Here is a 19777-nt window from a genome sequence, read left to right as displayed (position 1 = left end):
GAATCTGCTTTGATCTTAAGGGAACTTGTTCGTTCCAGAGGAGGTTCCGAACTTGATGGTAAAACTGAGCTGATTTTTGAATGCGGTTGTTAATCTCATGCTGTATTCTGTTATCACTTGAAATGATGCACCCAAGATATTTATATTGGTCTACTGTTTCCAGTTGTGTACCTTCCAGCATTATTTTTCCTTTCTTCTTCTGCCTGTTGACAGACATAGTAACAGTTTTCGATTTATTTATTGTTAATCCGTGTTCTTTCAAATGTTCATTCCAGGTGTTCAGCCTCTCTTGGACTTCCTTCTCTGTATTTCCCCAAATTACTACATCATCTGCAAATGCAAATGCATTGATGTCCATATTGTTCTTCTGCTTAATTTCTTTCATGACTTCATCCATGACAGTGATAAAAAGTAATGGTGAAAGGGTACTGCCTTGTTGCACTCCTTTAGTGGTTTGGAACCGATCAGAATTACCGTTTCCTATCTGTACGCAACTGCAGCAGTCTTCGTAAAGCATTTTAACTTTCTGGATAAGCCCTTTGGGTACATTCTTCTTTCTTAAACATTCCCATATAGTTTTCCTTGGAACACTATCAAATGCTTTTTCGAGATCCAAAAACACTAGTGTTAAGTCTTTGCCCTTCTCCCAATGCTTTTCTAACAGTATTCTAAGTGCAAATATGAGATCGGTAGTTGATCGGTGTTCTCTGAATCCATATTGTTCTTCCTGTAGTTGTGGTTCTATTATTTTCCTTAGCCTTTTTTCAAGTATTTTCTCAAATATTTTCAAACCATGAGACAATAAAGTGATCCCTCTATAATTGCTACATTTCTTCCGGCTTCCTTTTTTGAAGAGAGGTATTATTATTCCCTTTTTCCAATCATCTGGGACTTTCCTATCCTTCCATATTGCATTAATTACTCTATGAAGCCACTGTATTCCTATTGCACCAGTTGCTTTGATCATATCTGCACTGACTTCATCAAATCCTGTAGATCTTTCTTTGGGCATACTATTAAGGGCCGTCTCTACTTCCTTCCATGTTGGCGGACTCTCTTGGTCAGGCTCATCATTGCAGCTTAAACTGACCTGCGTGGTTACGTCATTGGAGTCTTTCCCAGTACTGTTGTATAAATTATCAAAATAGGATTTCATGATCTTCCTTATTTCTGTCTCCTCCCTAACTATGTTACCATCTAGTTCCTCTATTGCTGTTATGTATTCATTGTCTCTTCTTATATTTCGTATTGTTCGGTAAAGTAGTTTAGAATTAGCTTTGCTGTCTTGCTCTAGTTTATCTGTGAAATCAGTCCAAGCTTTCTGTTTTTCTTCGGCCACAATTTTCTTTACTTGTAACTTCTGATCTCTGTATTTCTGCTGCAGTTCGTTTACTCTAGATTCGTTCCTTTGACTTCCTTTTTGCATTTCTTTGTCTCTGGCTTTCCTGGTTTCATTTTTCACTTTCACAGCAATCTTCACCCGATCGTTCCACCAAGGAGTTTCTTTCCCCTTCATTTTGCTATTAGTTTTACCACAAACTTCTAATGCAGCTCCGACAATGCTTTCTTTGAATCTAGTCCACTCGATGTTGCCTTCTTGTAATGCATCTTATGGTAATTTATTGGTCACTTTTTTTGTGTATTCAACTTGTTTCTCTGTTCTTTAGCTCCCATGTCTTGATTTTTGGTTTCCTGTATTTCTGAGGCCTATAAATTTCAATGTGCTTTATTGTTGTGAGGAGAAGTCTGTGGTCACTGTCCAGGCTTTCACTTGGTATAACTCTGACATCACATATGGTCTTTCCTGCTTCATTGTCAGATATAAATCTATCAGAGTTTTAGTATCTCCATTCCAACTGTATCTTGTTAGTTTATGACTTAGCTGCTTCTGAAACCAACTGTTGTTTATTCTCAAGCCATTCCTTACACATAGATCTAGAAGACTTTCTCCTTCTGGGTTCCTGTCTCCATATTGGGAGTGTAAAAATTATTCTTGTGAATTTTAAACTTTCTAAACTAGGTCACTTGTTAAATTTGATCAGAATTGGTGTAAGACGTCTGTTGATATCAGCCATATTAGTTAATGTTTTTCTTTTCTCCACATGGATTTGAATCATCATCATCCTTAAACCATTCCTCTTCTAACATTTTGTCCCAGACACACTCTTTCCCTCAAACTGTTGTTATTCTTTCCTCCTCCATCCTCTTTACATGTCCAAACCCTATTTTACCCCTAACAATTTTCTCAATTAGGCTTTCCATTCTGGCCTCCTTTCGCACATCTTTGTTTCTCAGCCTGTCTTTCCTAACATATTGCTAGCAATTTCATTTCACTGACTTGAATTCTACTCTCCGCCCTACTTGTCACTGTCCAGGTTTCAGCCGCATAGGTCAGTATGTATGACTGTTAGGTTCTTCAGTCTGCCAAAACTAACTGTAAGTAAACACATTTATAAACTTCCTGAAAGAGAAAATATATGGTAATTTTATTACACCTGAAAAAAGAAACAGTGAAGAGCCCAACAGTTATAAATTAACTGAGTCGAAAGTGAAAAGAGATGGCTTCAGTTATTACTCGCACACAAGAGTCAATAAAGGTGCATAATACATTTTGTGCATGATCTCTTTACACTTCCTTGGTACTTTTTCTAGACAGGGTTTTGTACGCACTGGTAGAATGCATTGCCCTGTTGCACCCTTTTACTAATCTTCTTGCCCAGCCTTGTATTCTGCATGAATAATACACTCCCTAGGTTTTTGAAACTGTGTTCTGCCGTTTTGATAGACCGCCCGGTTAATGTAACCTACATTGTGCTAGTTATATAATTTTAATATATTTTTGAGCCATTAGGTGTTCCAAATTAAAATGTAAATACTATAAAACTGTTTACAGTGAAACCTCATTAAGACGTTTCTGCAGGGGACAATGAAAAATGTGTTAAGCGAGAAAACATACTAATGAATATACAAATAAAAACTATCCAACAAGGATATGGAAACACTGGATACAATTTTTTCCGGTCGTGTATCCACGGGTACAGTGCAAACTATAGGCCTATCTCCCATTTCTAAAGATGTGAGGAAAGTAATACAAGGTGTGAAAAACACAAGAGAACAAATATGAAAATCTTTTCCAGTGGTTATTATAAGTACACTAAAATGGTGTTAAAAAAAACAGATAAAAGATAACAAACATGAAAACATGGGCACAGGGGCCAACAAAAATATCAAAGTATTATTGCAGATCACACTCTTTTTAAAACAAATGTCAGTAGAAGCACTCTTAAATAAACAATGAATTGGAGGTTCCACTCGATATGCGTTACTGCCAGGAACAGGAATGACTTTGGCTGCCTTTTTGAATTGAATAAAACTTTGACCAACTTGAGTGATCGAGTTGGAACTCGAACGTGAGAGTTTTAACATTTGCAACCTCTGCGCATTTACGCCGGTCCACTTTCTGATGGATTTTAATTTTGTCTTCGTTATTAAGGAATTTCATGACATTCTCTGTATCCATAACTAGGCTATCACAAGACAAATATGCACCACAGTAGTCAATTTCACATGATTATGTTTCTAATCCAGATATAGACTACCGTATCACGGGACAAATATTTGCTGCACTTCACTGTACCATTCAATACAAGATAAATTTCTACCTACTGAATGGAATGCGAAATATTTTAACCACAAGCCGGCTCACTGCTATTCAGCAATTTCGCTGCTAACCAGCAAGCAAAACTGAACATTCCTGAGGTTAACAGCTTGCTCCCCGAAAGTGCAGCTTATCCTGTGAAGTTCAGGAAGGCCATTTCCCGTAATCGCCCAACTTTGGTGGTGGCTCTTACTAGAGTTGGAAATCACGTTTCTTTCACAGGGGATGACAAATACAGTAACATTTTCAGGGCTAGGACAAATGTGATCGTACCAAGCGGTGATGGCAAAAATTCGTGAAGCAGTAAGCAAGGTATTTTTACATAGATTTAATACGATGAGAATCGAGATGGCAAATTTACGACGTGCTAAGTGGGAAAATGTGTTCGTGAGGAACGCACTAACAATGTTTCACCATATTTAAATGGTAAATCTTAATTATTGTCAGCTTAGTTGCATCAATTACATTGGAGTTTAAAAGTTTATTATCCTGATTATCATGTAGTGTCGTACGCGAGCTGTGTCTGTATTCGCGTGGAATCGCATGCGAGCGCTCTATTCCGCCTGACATCACAAATCCATATGGCACTCCACAGCAATTGAGTGGTAAGCCTGGGTGTAACATGATTGTGAATGAGCAGTCGAACACTATAGTCATCCAAAATACTTTGTTAATACATTGCTGACCGGTGCTTTAGCTTGTCACATACCCTCTGATATAATAGGATTTGAGGGATGTTCCACCATTCAACACAATGTAAAATATTTGAAATTTATTAAAAGAAGACTGGTTTTGGCTCCCTTCGAATCATCATCAGTTCATCCAGAATAATAGTTATTATTTTCCTACTCTTGAGTGGAATTGTAGGTGGGCTGGCATAAGGTTGCACATGACAGCTGTGCAAAATGTTGGTCACACTGCAGTGGCGCATGAAGCGATGTTGCCGCTATAACAACAGCTGATTGCACGACATGTGAAATTTTAGAAACATGAGATAAATGTTTTTAATATCATCACAATGATACACGATATAAATGAAATCGGCCGACAACAGTCGCACTTTCAACAAACCGATTAAGTTTACAATAAAATATATTGCACAAAATAATGACAAGATAAATTTGCTACGAAGTTCTTATTATCGCGATGTTAGAAAATACAGAAGAAATCAGCAGACAAGAATCTGCCTTTAAATACATCAGTAAATGTTATACAATGGTGCTAACACTAAATGATTTAGAGTAAAATCTGTTAAATTTGTGAAAATTGAGAAATGTTATTCTTCTTACCTTATTCACATTCCTGGAGGCTCTACAGGATGAACTTAAATAACACCGACAAACTGCAGGGTCTGATTCCTGACTGGAAATGGAGGAAAAAAATGTCCTACGCACATGTGTCCGTAAATGGACGGTGTGCGTGCAACGACAGCAAAGAGTCCCGGAACACAGTACGTAGCTGAATTGCATCTACGTCACAGCAGATGTTCAAAGTTGCCTCCATTGGCTGCAACGCACGTGTTCAGACGTCGTGTCATGAATTTTCTCACTCTTTCGCACATTTCGACCTCTCACCGAATAGCGTCACAGGCATCGTGAACACGTTGTTGAACGGTTTGCACATCAGGAACTGTTTCAGCATACACAACGCTTTTCAGATGTCCCCAGAGGTAAAAATCCAGGGGGTTTAAGTCCAGTGGTCTAGGAGGCCATGCAACAGGGCTTCCGCGTCCTATCCGGCGCCTGGAGATGGTGTTGTTGAGGTGTTAGCGAACTGTAAGGCAGAAGTTGGGGGTGCTCCATCATTCAGAAACCACATAACCTGTCTTATTGCCAAAGGCACATTCTCAAGCAATCCAGGCCGAGTATCCTGCAGGAAGTCTAGGTACCTTCCTCCGTTGAGGCGTTGTGGAATAATAACTGGTCGAGGTAGGTGATTGCCAAGAATCCCTGCCCAAACATTGATGCTGAACCGGTGCTGATGAAACACTTCAACCATTCCCCGAGGATTTCCTGTAGCCCACAGATGAAGATTATGCAGATTGACAATGCCATTTCTGGTAAAGGTTGCTTCATCGGTAAAGAGGACTGATGACAGAAATCCCATAACTGTGATGGCCTGGTGCAAAAACCATCGACAAAATCCTTCCCGTAGAGGGAAATCCGCGCTGATAATCCTTGCACTCGTTGCAGTTGATAGGGATAATAGTGGTTGTCATGCAGGATACATATAATCGTAGTCTGGCTTACACCATGTTGGCTGGCCTCTTGCCTGGAGCTTGTACTAGGGTTCGTCTCCATGTCCTGTAGAACCTGTTCCTCCAGATCTGGTGTTCGCATAGTCCGCCGCCTCCCTACGCTTTCGTCTGTCTGAAAGGGCCCATGCCTCCAGTACATTTTTAAATCAGGATTTTGGAATAATCGGTTTCCACGATTGCATGAACGAATTCTTCGTGAACGGCCGGGGCGCCGCGCCTATCACTTGACTCGCCTATAGATTGGTCTGCTCACACACATACTGAAAAAATTCGTCATTCATGAAAATACTCACCTAACTCAAAATATCCTGCTCATTTTCTGTTTGAACGTTTGTACCTGAATTTTCTCTAAACGATGGACAGGTGGACAATAACTAGGATGATATGTATCAGGCACTTCACTTTCCTTTATAGGCCTATTGGATTCGGGAATCGGAAATTCCCCGTCACTCTCACTTTCACTATCTGAGTCTATTTCAGGAATACATTCATCACCAGAATAATCATTGTGAACAATATCTAATAATTAATCACCCGTAATAAACTTTCTTTTATAAGCCAATATACTACACTCGGTAAGAATGACACGCACTCCATTGGAATCTCAAGTACCGTCTTGACACGCGAGGAAGTGAATTCCTGCTAAAACAGCTAAGATAAACATGAGCCCACTCAACGCGGGGGTTATCTCAAAAATATCAACCAAGTTCCTGCTACAACCAGTAACGCTGACTAAGGTGTAAGAATGCATAGATGACGAATATAAACAGCATTGCTTCGCGCGGAACATTAAACATCTTACGTCGTCCACGGCCCACAGCATAGGAGCAAGCTTAAACGTCTTACGCCGTCCACGGTCCGCAATGAGTTAAGGGCCACTTTTTAATTTTGCAAGTTTCTTCACTTCCTGGGAAAACTGTTTTCAAGTTGTGCCATTTTTACAATATTTCCTTCGGTGGTGTATTAAAAGTCCTCGGCAATTGTGCTGAAAGCATTGGATTTCTTATTTCTGTCTTGGAATTCACTGCTGAGAATGTGCCAAATTTCTGGGAAGCTCTCAGTTTTTATATCAATTCACTAGTGTCCTTCCTGGACCATTCGTATTTTTTCTCCATTTCTTAAAAATAAATTTGAGCACATGTGATTGCATGAATGTAATTACGTTTTCCAAATTAAATAACAATATGCACAGAAGCAAATGTGTGAAATGTGATCACCTACTTACCAACTTGCACCTTCCACTTGCACGAAATAGGATTAGATTCTATCGGTGCAAGTAACTTGTGGAAGCTCACGAAATGTCCTTCACACTGCTTGCACATCCAAGATATTGCTAACTGCTGCAAGTCAGCTTGCTGGTGAATTTAGACTTGCAAGTAATCCAGCAAGTTTCTCTGTGCAAGTAAATTGCTCCAAGAACTTGCTAGTGTAAACGTAGCCTTACCCCCTCAAAATAAAGTTCTGTGTTGTCTCTTCTACTCATATTTTAAATGTGAATTTCTATTTCATATGACCTGTATCTGCCTGCTGTCATTTCTTGGTGGTTGCAGTACTTTTGCATCCATCTCTTGCCACAGGCCAGAGCAAAGTGTAGCTTCCACTGAAGTCCCGGTCTCATCAATGGCTGTGACAATATGGAAGCTGCTGGGGTATGGGTGGTGCTGAGTAATGGCCTTCAGAGTACAACCGGTACGTCTGAGTGTTATGAAAGGTGTTGCTCATAGGGTCAGTCGTGCTGGAATAGCGCTGCCTGGCCCAGTGAGGAAAGCAATGGCAAACTACCTCACTCCTCGTCTTGCCTAGTACGCCTCATTTTGGTACTGCCATTGGTTTTTGCGGTTTTCATATAACTGCATAGCCTTTGGTGGTGCTATTTGAGGATCCAACCAGCCTCTGGGCTGATGACCTAACAGACAGACAGATGACCTGTATTCATCTTTCATGATTTTGGAGATGGTACTTGCTCTTAATGATTTGTTTACAGCAAGCTATACTGGTGCAAATAAAAGCAATATATACAACTTAAGACAAATTATTTTACATTCTTATTATTGTTACTACTTTTGTTATTGCATACAGATTGGTCTCGTTAGTAATTTCACTGAACAAATTATAATTAAAAAAACAATTTAAAAACTCTAATTCTGTCTCTTGTTTCATACCCTGCAGTGGTTTGTAGCCTGAAACCGCTGTAAACAGAGATTTTGTAAAATCGGAATCTGTTGATTTATAATTGCGCCAGCCATCAGCATCAGGCACATGTTGGGTTACGGTACACAAGTCAACCATTGTCTGTTCATTGTAGGCACCATCATTTGCTGTTAGATATATTCATTAGGCTACAAGGAAGGAGTGGGGGTGCAAAAATACTGGGGTTTTATACAATTACCTGACATATATCAACATTGAACAGTACACTGTATATGACTAGGAGAGCACATGGCGATAACGTTTCGTTTACTATCGCTTGAGCCTTAACATGTGTGGGTTGACTGGACACCGCTGATGGCTACGCTGCCATCTAAAAAATAGATTTTTAACTGACTGTCAAATAGTATCTGGATTCTACAAAGTTTCACGCTGAACCAGAAGATGGTAATACAGTATAGCATCGTGTATTGTCTGCTAAGAGACGGCAATGAGCTGATACAATATGTCAGGGCTCTCACTACAGACAAGGGAAAGGGGTTAAGGCATGTTTGCTTTCCAAATAACAAATGTTACAGCCCCTTGGTGTGTGAACGTTAAAGATCTGTTGTATTACTTGTTTGTATGATGAACGTATAAACTGTGAGTTAGTATCTATGTGACATTGAAAGAAAACATTTGTGCTTATCTATATTACATTCTAGCCTGCCTCATAAATTAATTTCTGTTTTATGTTCTATATAATGTCTTATGCGGGTACGTGTGTTCAGTTTCTTGGGTGTCCTTGTAAGACTCATTAATTTCTTACATATGAAGTAAATGGAAACGGCTCACTGCAGTGGTTTTCCTTCTCATTTGCAGATAATTGAGGAAGCAAAACGAAGTATACATGATGCTTTGTGTGTAGTGCGTAATCTCGTGTTGGATAACCGCATTGTATATGGAGGTGGAGCTGCCGAAATATCCTGTGCCATTGCTACTTCGGAAGAGGCAGATAAGGTGAGAATTTGATGAACCATTTTTGCCATTGGAAATTGTGAGAAAACTGCTAAGCAGGTTTCAGTGAGTGACCTCTCATTTTAAAGCATACATTCTAAAAGTTATTGTAAAAATATGACTTTTTTTTTTTTAGAAGATTTAATATTTTCCTGCCAGCCTCGCGGTGTAGGGGTAGCGTGCCTTCCTCTTACCTGGAGGTTCCGGGTTTGATTCCTGGCCGGGTCAAGGATTTTTACCTGAATCTGAGGGCTGGTTTGAGGTTCACGCAGCCTAAGTGATAATAATTGAGGAGGTATCTGACGGTGAGGTGGTGGCCCCGGTCTAGAAAGCCAAGAATAACGGCCGAGAGGATCCGTCGTGCTGACCCTACGACACCTCGTAATCTGCAGGCCTTCCGACTGAACAGCGGTCACTTGGTAGGCCATGCCCTTTCGGGGTTGTTGCTCCATGGGTTTGGTTTGGTTTTGAATATTTTCCTACATATTTTCTTTTCTTCAAGTACACTCACCAGCACAAAAAAAGCAGCATGTAATAAATGCTGAAGAAATTATGATGTAACATTATCTATTTATTCAGAGTTCACTTTATCCTATATTTTTAGGCAAGAGAGGGCAAACTGCAAAGTGTTGATAATTTATAGTACTACAAGTACTTAATTTTGTAGAGTGTTGTAACTACAAAGATGCACACAGGAGATGCTGTCAATTGTGTACACTGTTTTATTTACAAATTATACACACATTATACACACACACTCTAATAAACTGCTATCTTGAACAAAACACTGCTAAGAAGAAGACTGTTCCATTAGCATGTCAATCGATTACCAACACGACAGAATCACAACGTGAGTTCACACGCTCGGCTAAAGCCTTCTCTACAAGTATTACAAACTATCCACTTCATTGCCATATCGATAATGTAATCTAATCAATATATGAAAAAGGTTTCCACCTAATCGATACTTTTCTTTTTATTTAGCCTTTGGCTACTTATAAAAACATTAATAATGTCAGGACATGTTTTGATCGCTTTGCGATCATCATCAGCTGTTTACATAAAGCTTAGTTAAAAACAGCATACAACAATCACATCATCTTCTTAAGCCGTCGTCTCCAAACGGAGGTAGACAATCCACACGGCCAGCTCCGATCTTGACGTTGCAGCCATGCCATGTGGATTTACTGGAACATCTCTCAGGATCCTTAATGCAGTGGTTTCCCGTTGCCTTCTGCATCCTAATGCCGTTGACCAAACTGGTTCCTTTGCCTTTGGGAATAGTTTCTTGTCCCCAGGACAATAGAGTGCCCTTATCCATACCCGCTCATCCACTCTCAGAGACTGTTGCCACTTGGTATAGGGGATCTCCTTATACCGGGAGATAATCGGTCCCTTCATTCGTTAGCCGCCTGCATATAATATATTATTTTTATATGCAGTCGTTGCCCCCTCTCTACCGCGGGGAGGTGAATGTCAGGATTTCACCGTCATTGAAACAAGGACCAAATGGCATTTCCTCGTTTCTCTGGTTCTTTAGAGAGGAACAATCACATAGTTAACATTAAAAAACTGGTGTTAGTAAGGGACATACAGGTTGGAGAGGGGAGGGGGACGGTTGTTAATAGGACGTTAAACTTAAAAATAAATTATGGACTAGAATGTCTTTGGTTTCATTATAAGTTCCGAAGGTTTAATAAAATCACTTGTTGTTTAAAAAACTTTAAGAATTTTAGTGTTTTGACCTGAAGTTTTTTTTGCTTGAGTCTATTTCTTCTTTACTTGACTTCTTGTTTATTTCGCATCCCTTTTGTACTGTACTATGAAGCTTGATTCTCTTGCTTATCCTATTTTTCTAAATGGAAAGGGTGTGTCCGCTGTTGGTTGAATTAAACAATTTTTGTGTTTATGAACTCGTCAAGTCGGATAGCTTGTTATACGACCTGTAACCAGCAGAAAGAAAATTGCGTCTATTAGTTAAGATCATCTGAGGATGTGTTGCCTAAAGAAATTATTTAGAATAATGGAAATTAATTGTGAAATTTTAAACTTACCCCTGTCCAATTTATTTCCTTTACTTCCTGTCACTACGGCTGTGGGTCTGATTCAGCCTTAAGGAGGAACGTTGGATAGTAGGACAAGTGAAGAAAAAGTATTTGACAGGTTGGAACCAGTGATTATACCTCCTAAACTGGCTGTAATGGTTGAGGAACATACCAACAAGAGAGCACATCCAGAAACTATTCGACTTATCCTAAGGAAAAGTAACAGACATGGACGAATAGCTAGGAAGAAACCATTTGTTAGCAAGATTAATTGGAAGAAAAGCTTGAGCGTCATAACAGAGTATATAGAAAAAGATTTTGACTTCTGGAAGACCGTTATTTCTGCAGATGAAAGCAAATACACTGCAAAAAGTTGGTACAATTTATGCGTTACAGTTTAAAAGCCATGAGAAGTTCTAAAGGGTATCTTACAAAGTATTGACTCTTAAAAACATTTTGTTATTAGAGATCGCTCAAGAACTACTTTATTATTATTATTATTATTATTATTATTATTATTATTATTATTATTATTATTATTATTATTATTTAATCTCCAAAGTGCTGTGAACCCTATTTTACCATAAGGTATGTTAGGGTTGTAGTTCATACAAAATATACAATTTCTCTGATAAAATTCAAAATACATAAACATCAAAATAGACATGAACAGAAATGGAAAAATAAAAGTATGATATATACAATCCTTAATACTAAGAGTACCGTACTAATATTTAAAAATACCCGATCATAATATATACAATACATATCTTATTATTTGAAGGTGTATGAGTTTTACTTTAACCTGTTTCGTGCATGTTTAAGAATAATGTATTAATTTTTCTTTGAAATTATAAATTATTGATTTACTGCACTTTTTACCTTAGTAGAGAAATGTGTATTTGTTAAACCAGAACCAAGACTAAAATAAAGTAATATGTATTGTTTTGTTGAGTCCACATAAACAAGCTTTCCTCTAGTGTATGAGTTTCATTTTGACTCACTGTATGTGAAGATAAAAATTGGTTCATTAGGAGCCAGTACGGGTTCAGAATGAAATTTTCTTGTGAGGCACAACTGGTGGGGTTTCAGCGGGACATATCAGATCAGTTGGATTCGAGAGGCCAGTTGGAATTGCATTGCCATAGACGTTTCCAAAGTATTTGACAGGTTGGAACCTGGAATATTATTAAAGAAACTGGAGGGAAAAGGATTTGAAATAAGGGGTTATATTTTGGATAAGAACATTTCTAAATTCAAGGTTCAGAAAGTCAAAGTAGGAAATCATGTGTCACAGGAAGAAAAAGTTTGGAAAGGAATTCCACAGGGTAGTATAATCGGCCCATTACTTTTATTGATATACGCAGACAATATAACATCAAAAATAAGATTGTATGCAGAGGACATAATTGTTTATAGAGAAATAAATAACACAGAGGATTGTACAGAATCACAAAGGGACCTGGACAGTATTCAACAATGGGTTGAAGAGAATCATCATCATCATCCTAAACCATCTCCATTTTCCCGGGTGTGGTATATGAGCCTCCTCCATCTCGTCCTGTCCTTGTACCATTCTTCCTCCACCAACTTGTCCCAATCAGGACCTCTCAGCAGTACATCGCTCTTAACTAAATCTATCCATTTCCTTCGTGGCCTTCCCATGGGTCGTCTTCCTTCTACCTTTCTGTCAAATTCCTTCCTTGCAGTTCTGTTTACTGGCATCCTCTTCATGTGACCAAACCACTTCAGTCTTGATATCTGAATCTTATTGAGGAGAGAATCATCTGAAAGAAAATCCTCTTATGCGTTAGGCCTAGCAAGTCAGCAGGAGAGTATTGAGTACAGTTGCTTTCAATAAGAAATGAAGGTTAATGGAGGCAAATCAACTATTACAGCATTTACAAACAGGGGCTTAAAAACTGAATGTAAATGTACTTCGTATGAGGTAATTGACATATAAGATAGCAAGTGCAAATACTTAGGTGTGAGATTTGAAAGTAATTTGCACTGGAAGGGTCATGTTGATGACATTGTTGGGAAAGCATAGAGATTGTTACATGTCATAATGAGGCTACGTAATGGATGCAACAAAGAATTAAGAGAAAAGTTACTTAAGTATGGTTTGTCCGTTATTGGAATATGCAAACAGTTTGGGATCCTGACCAGGAATATCTAATATAAGAAATAGATGGGATACAGAAGAAAGCAGCAAGATTTGATTTGTAACAGGGGATTTCAGGAGAAAAAGTACTGTATCAGATATGTTAGAGGAAATTGGGTGGGAAGCTTTTAAGTAAGAAAAGGGAGAAAACTAGACTTACAGGATTATATAGAGCTTAAACAGGAGAGGAAACATGGGGGGGAAATCCGTGAGAGGCTTCAGTTGGAAAATAATTATATCGGTAGGACTGACCACAAGTACAAAATTAGATGTTACTTTAGCAGAAGCGATCGGGGTATATTTAATTAATTGTGAAGGAGTGGAACAACTTACCATGGGAAGTGTTTGATCCTTTTCCAAAGTTTGTACAGATATTCAAGGAAAGTGTAAAGGAGCAACAGAAAAAAGAAATGTTGGAGGGCATTTGACCTCTGCAGGTTATTGTAACTAAAGAATTTTTGTGACTAAATTGATTCCACCCTCATGTCTTTGGAGATTAGACAGCCGAAGTAGGGGACGGCCTGTTGGGGTGAAGTACAGTGGGGACTTAGAGGGCCCTGGAACCGCTACGGTAACTGTAAAGACCCTTCAGGAACTCTGAAAAGCAGTGGCAGAAGGGGCTTTGGTTAACACGCAACAGGTCGTTATGCACGTTAGGTACCGAAATGAGCTTTAAAAAAAAAAAAAAAAAAAATTTAAATCTGTAGTAGTTGTTGTATTATATTATTTGAAGTGATTCCACATACTGTATGAGTTGATTATGTGTGCAAGTACAGAAGATATTATGAGTAGAATTTTGTAAATAATATACAGTTATTAAGGATGAGCTGTGTGTTTAATAGAAACATTGTTACTGTAAATTGTATAATACTGTGTTTTAGGAAAATGTCGTCTTTTTTCTTTTTAATTTAAAATTTAGTACTTCAGAGCAGTGTATTTTTGTGTATCATTTGCCACTGAGGTAGACACCTCATTTATTAGATCAGTGGGATCCACTTCTTTCATTTTTAAGAATGAGGTGGTAGTGTGTGCTCCAAATAATTCCGCCAATTTATCTGGTTTTACTATTCCGAAAGGACACTGTAGATCTGATGGCGAACAAATGAAGATAGTATGGGATTCTCCCTCCTCCTCCTCCTCCTCCTCATCTTCTGTCGAAAGAATGGCACATTCGTTCAAACGTGACTTACCTGTTCTCAGAAACTTGAATCCCACTACATCTCGTGAAGAAAAGCTGTTGGATTCTTTCCTCTGGCCTAAACAGGGCATTTTGTACTTTTTTTACATTGACTATCTAATCATTTGATAAGATCAGTACTGTCCTTCAGAGTGCTTCCCCACATATCCATGTACTGTTTGAATTAATGATGGATCTATTGAAACAGATGCTCACCAAGTTTGTGAAGCCAAGTGTAGTTAAACGGTCTAAATTGCTTGATGTCCAGTATCACCCAATCCAGAATCAGAAGGATGATGAACTGGTAATTGGCATTCCATACCTGCTAACTTTTATGGTTTATCCGTAAAATTTACGGAAATTGCAGCATTTTATGGTTTTACAGATGGACAGTGTCGTTTTACGACTTCACGGACAAAAATTTGAAATATTAATATTTGAAAATCACCCCACTTCCGTACATACAATCGATTGTTTGCATGGGTCGAAGGCAAGTCCACGATAGTCGATAACTCATTCTTTGATACAATTGGTTCTTTTAACCGTGTGATGTTTGTGTCATCATTGGAATTGAATTTAAAGCTTGGATACAGTTCTTCCACGTGAATCTTAGGTGCCGACAGGTTCTGCTCCACAAATTCTTTGTTCCGCTCCGTTTGTTTGTTGTGATTTAACCCATATTTTTTAACCACGTGAGTGTTGTTATTTGTTCTCGAAGTTGACGTTTTAAGGTTATGACATATTTAATGATATATTCCGAGGTTTTTGTTATAACTTCGTGCTTCCCAGTTTCCTGTATTCCTCGGACTAATTAAATTCGTTCCACATGTGTGTGTGTTTTTTACGATATGCATATTCTTTGTTCACAACGTTGGCGTCGTGTTCATTTAATGGTTTAAGAGTGTGTGCTCTCACATGTTTTAATGAAGTGTTTGACTGCCTCGAGTGTTTGTTATAATTTTATGTGAAGTTCAGTGATCCAGGTTCTTTTCGATGTTTCAGTAGATATCGCGACATTTGTTCTCGGACAGTTTCATACGTTATATTCCAATATTGTAGGATTCATTAAGAAATCCAACAAAAATTCATCGATAAATCCAACAAGAAACAGTACTTCCAGACATTTGAGGCGTCTAGTATCAAAACCGGCCAAGTCACTGAAGGCATATTTTTCAATATGGATGAAAAACCTGTAGAGACAAAGCAATGATGGTCAGAAAAGATTTTATTTCACAGTTATATCCTTAATGGTTTAATATTTAAGTTCCGGTGTTTTGAGAAATGTAACTCATAATTAACCCATGTTTTTTGTTAATTTAAATTTTGACTTGTTCGTTTTTGTTGCAATTTTGTACAATTTCTGTTTTTGTAAAACTGTATTCGTTTTAAATTCCAAACGCTTGTGAGAAAAGGCAATTAAATGAAAATAAATTGACATTTTAATTACTTTTCTTTATTGTAATTAAAAAGAGCATTTCAGCATAAATGAGATAATAATAATAAACGAAGAACAACATCATAAAGCTGAGGAGAATACAAAATAGGATTTCTCTCACTAAAAGTTTATAGTTTAGTTAGATCTTGAACACAGTAAAATAAAATGATCGCCAATAATAGTCACTTACATTAATAGAATCATTATTAAGATAGGTACTGTTCAAACATACTAAGGAATATTGTTGTTGAAAGTCTTCAATTTGCTCTTATTTATAATACAATATCAGGCATTTCTCGTGGACTATTGATACCGACTTCAGAGACGGTGTTGGAACTCTCATGACCAACGAAAGCTGTTTCACTTGCTAATATTACAGTTTTATAAAACTACAGTGCTAGAAGATTTCTGATGCTATATTATTATTATTATTATTATTATTATTATTATTATTATTATTATTATTATTATTATTATTATTATTATTGCTATAGGTTTTAATGTGAGTTAGAACACACACTCGCACAAACATGCATAGTTAGATCATCTTATTTTCTTCTCAAATGTGCTCATTTGAATTCTCTTTTAATCTCGAAAAATGAAACATAGAAACCCATATTTTAGGTTTGACAGTTCTGCGAGGCTAATTTCTGAAAAGACATCAACCTAACTGCTTCAAGAATCGAACGAGAAACTTCGATAATCTGTAGAAAAATAAAATGAAATATTATTCTTGCCGCTCCCGTTTACGTTGTTGTGATGTCCACTGTGACCTATCTCTTGTTCTCTTTCTGGGGGTTTCATTTATTATGAAAGTAAATTTTTCAGTTCACAACTCGGAACGATATCCGCGTCACAGCACACAATAATGACAAAATACGAGCACACCGGAAATAGGATTGCTTTGGCGCCAATGATGGTAAGATGCCCGCAAATACGTAAATCAGTGTTGCAAACGAACAAAAGACAAAATATTATGACTTCAAAGAATATACATTACAAGGAATGATTTTGCCTACTGATATTATCACATTGTTGCTTAATGTAACAACACAAGGTTCCAGACAAGAATGCTGCGTCATAAAGATTGTCGCTCGTTCCTTGACTTGGCCGGTTTTGAATTCACTGGCTGCATGACTTGGCCGATTCTGTTGCACGACCGAGAATTCAGTGCTCTCTAACATGAAGACATGGACGATTGTAAAGCATATTCTTGTTTCACCTGATAGTGCTATACTTCTACTTCAAATTGATAACCTTAACTCATTTTCGTAAATTTTGTGACTTGGCCGGTTTTGATATTAGACGCCTCATTTAAAGAATCATATTCTGTTGATTTTCCTTGCATACTAAAATCAAGAAAGGGAGGAAATTTGCCTTTTGTATGGTATTGGGTGTGATATTAATATTGCACATGGTGGAAGAAACGATTTAAGTAATCGTGTGAAGTGCAGAAAATACGTAAGTTATGTTGAATCGAAGGAAGATAACAAGACAATCAACACATTTTTTGCCAAGCTTGGAAACGTTGACAGTGGCGTAATTAGGGCAGAGTGTTTACTTTCTTTTTGGTGGAACACAATGTGCCCTTAAGTGCGGCTGATCATTCTGGTGCTTTATTTAAAAAGATGTTTCCCACATCAGAAGTTGCAAAGAAATATAGCTGTGGTCACACGAAAACGACATGCATTGTAAATAAAATGGCAAAAAATGAATCATCTGAAAGTAAGTGCCTTCAGAATGGACCATTTTCTCTGGCAGTGGATGGAAGCAGTGATACAAATGCCAAGTTGTATCCTCTATGATATTCCGTGGGAAAACGTAGTGAGCACCATGCTATCCATACCAGCATTAGACGGGTAGATATCCTGATGTTATCACAGCTGAATTCTCATAACGTGCCAATTGAAAACTGTGTGGCTTTCTGTTCCAACAGTGCTCCTATTAAGACAGGATACAAAAATGGGGTTTCAGCAGTTCTGAAAGAAGTTCTTCCAGGTATTGCCATCATAGGTTGCATTTGCAACCTGAATAATCTAGCAGCTGAAAAGGTGCTGGCTGTGGATTTTCAAGATTACTACTTAAAGTGGATGAGATCCTTGTTGATATATTTTATTTCTTAGAGAAGAGTGTTAAAAGAAAAGAACGCCTTCAGAAATTTCCACTCCAGTTGCCCGGGTGTGGTTTACGAGCACTCTCCACTTCTGTCTGTCCATGTACCACTCTTCCCTCAATAAAGAAGCAAAGAAAATTCTGAAGCTCACATGTACTAGGTGGTTATCTTTCGGCAGGTGTTTGGATAGACTACTGGACCAATAAGATCGCTTCTTTCTTTCTTTCTTTCTTTCTTTCTTCAAAGAGGAAGTAATACCGTATTTATGCAAATAATCCCCGCATTCTTTTTTTTATAATTTGAGGCACGAAATTGGGGTGCAGGTTTTATTTGCATCAATGTTGGAATTTAATTTTTTTCAGAATGAGCCTTCCTAAAGTTATGGTGTGGGGATTATTGGCATAAATACGGTATTATGTACCCAAAACATTTCCACAAGCTTGACATATTTCAGAATACCTAGTGTTGAACAAAGTGGATCCTAAGAGTATCAGAAGAGAATTCTTGATTCTGCTACTACACATGCCCCTAAAAGAATAGCATATTCTTCCAAATATGACAAACCCATCCTAAAAAGTAAGACTTCTGCTACAGCACGTGAGGAAAAGTTATTTATATTCCTGTCCTCAAACTTGAACAAGGCCTTTTGCACTTTCTTTCATGTGACTATTCCTGTATTTGACAAATTCAATGTTGCCCTTCAGACATCTTCCCCACAAGTTCTCTTATTATTAGAACTTCTAATGTATTTGCTAAAGCAGTTGTTCACCAAGTTTGTTAAGCCCAAAGTTGTCAAAAGCTCCTCATCACTTGAAGTTGAGTACAAATTGATTCAAAGTCAAAGAAGTGATGATGAGTTAGTTATTGGCATTCAGACTTTGAACATAGTGAATGATCTCCAGGATACAGATAAATTCCTTTTCTTGTTATCAGTGAGAAACTACTTTTGTACTGCCTGTGTCTACATCATCAACAAGTTTCTACTCAAGGATGATGTGTTAAAGCATGCTCAAGTTGCGAGGATAGATTGAAGATGCGCAGTTTTCTTCCATTCATTTTTTCTTGGAAACGTTTCCTATCAAGTTATGCAAGGAAGGGAATGAAATACAGATGAGGTGGTGAATGAACTTCAGAAGCATTTCACACCTCTTCAGGCAGATGACACTTTGGCTGCAAATCAAGATGCTGCAAGTGATTTCCAGTTAGGCACAAATATCAAGAATTCATGGGGCTGATGGACTCCTTAAGTATAACTGAATTTCTAGAGTAATGCTCTCTCTGTTCTCATCATACTCCATTGCAATGCAGAATGTGAACATGTTTTCAGCCTTTGAAGAAAAATAGAACATAGTTCAGATCATCCATGTTCAATGAATCTCTGGAGTCTATTTCTATTTTGAAGACCGGGAGTTCTGGTCTGTGTTATGAGAAAACATTTTCTCAAGACTTTTTACAGAAAGCTAAAAAGGCCATAACTGTGACTTCAAAGTCGAACTACCTTGTGATTTCAAGTGTGTATGTTATTTCTTGCCTCTGTTACGTTAAACAAGTTTTTTTGTGTAAAGCCTTTTTCAGTTATTGCATGTCTGCTTAAATATATCAAGGAAGTCCTGTTATGTATACTCCAGACCAATGTCCTAAAACATGCACATGTTGCTAAAATTGCTGCCACCGAGCTCGATAGCTACAATCACTTAAGTGTGGCCAGTAACAAGTATTCGGGAGATAGTGGATTCGAACCCCACTGCCAGCTCCTTCCTGCCCCATGGTCACCATAAGACCTG

General features: G+C 37.9%; 1 protein-coding gene across 1 annotated transcript in view; it reads left to right on the top strand.

Annotated features, from left to right (window-relative positions):
• CCT5 (chaperonin containing TCP1 subunit 5) overlaps nt 1-19777 on the top strand; it is a 205039-nt gene that overhangs the window by 149754 nt on the left and 35508 nt on the right. Inside the window, exon 8 of the mRNA XM_067147554.2 lies at nt 8925-9062. Within this exon, the coding sequence (XP_067003655.1) occupies nt 8925-9062 (138 nt within the window). The remainder of the gene's footprint in view (nt 1-8924; nt 9063-19777) is intronic.

The sequence above is a fragment of the Anabrus simplex genome, chromosome 5, assembly GCF_040414725.1.
Source record: "Anabrus simplex isolate iqAnaSimp1 chromosome 5, ASM4041472v1, whole genome shotgun sequence".
In the NCBI taxonomy this organism is placed as follows: domain Eukaryota; kingdom Metazoa; phylum Arthropoda; class Insecta; order Orthoptera; family Tettigoniidae; genus Anabrus; species Anabrus simplex.
The sequence above is the reverse complement of the archived record's forward strand: the minus strand, read 5'-3'. Positions and strand labels throughout refer to the sequence as shown.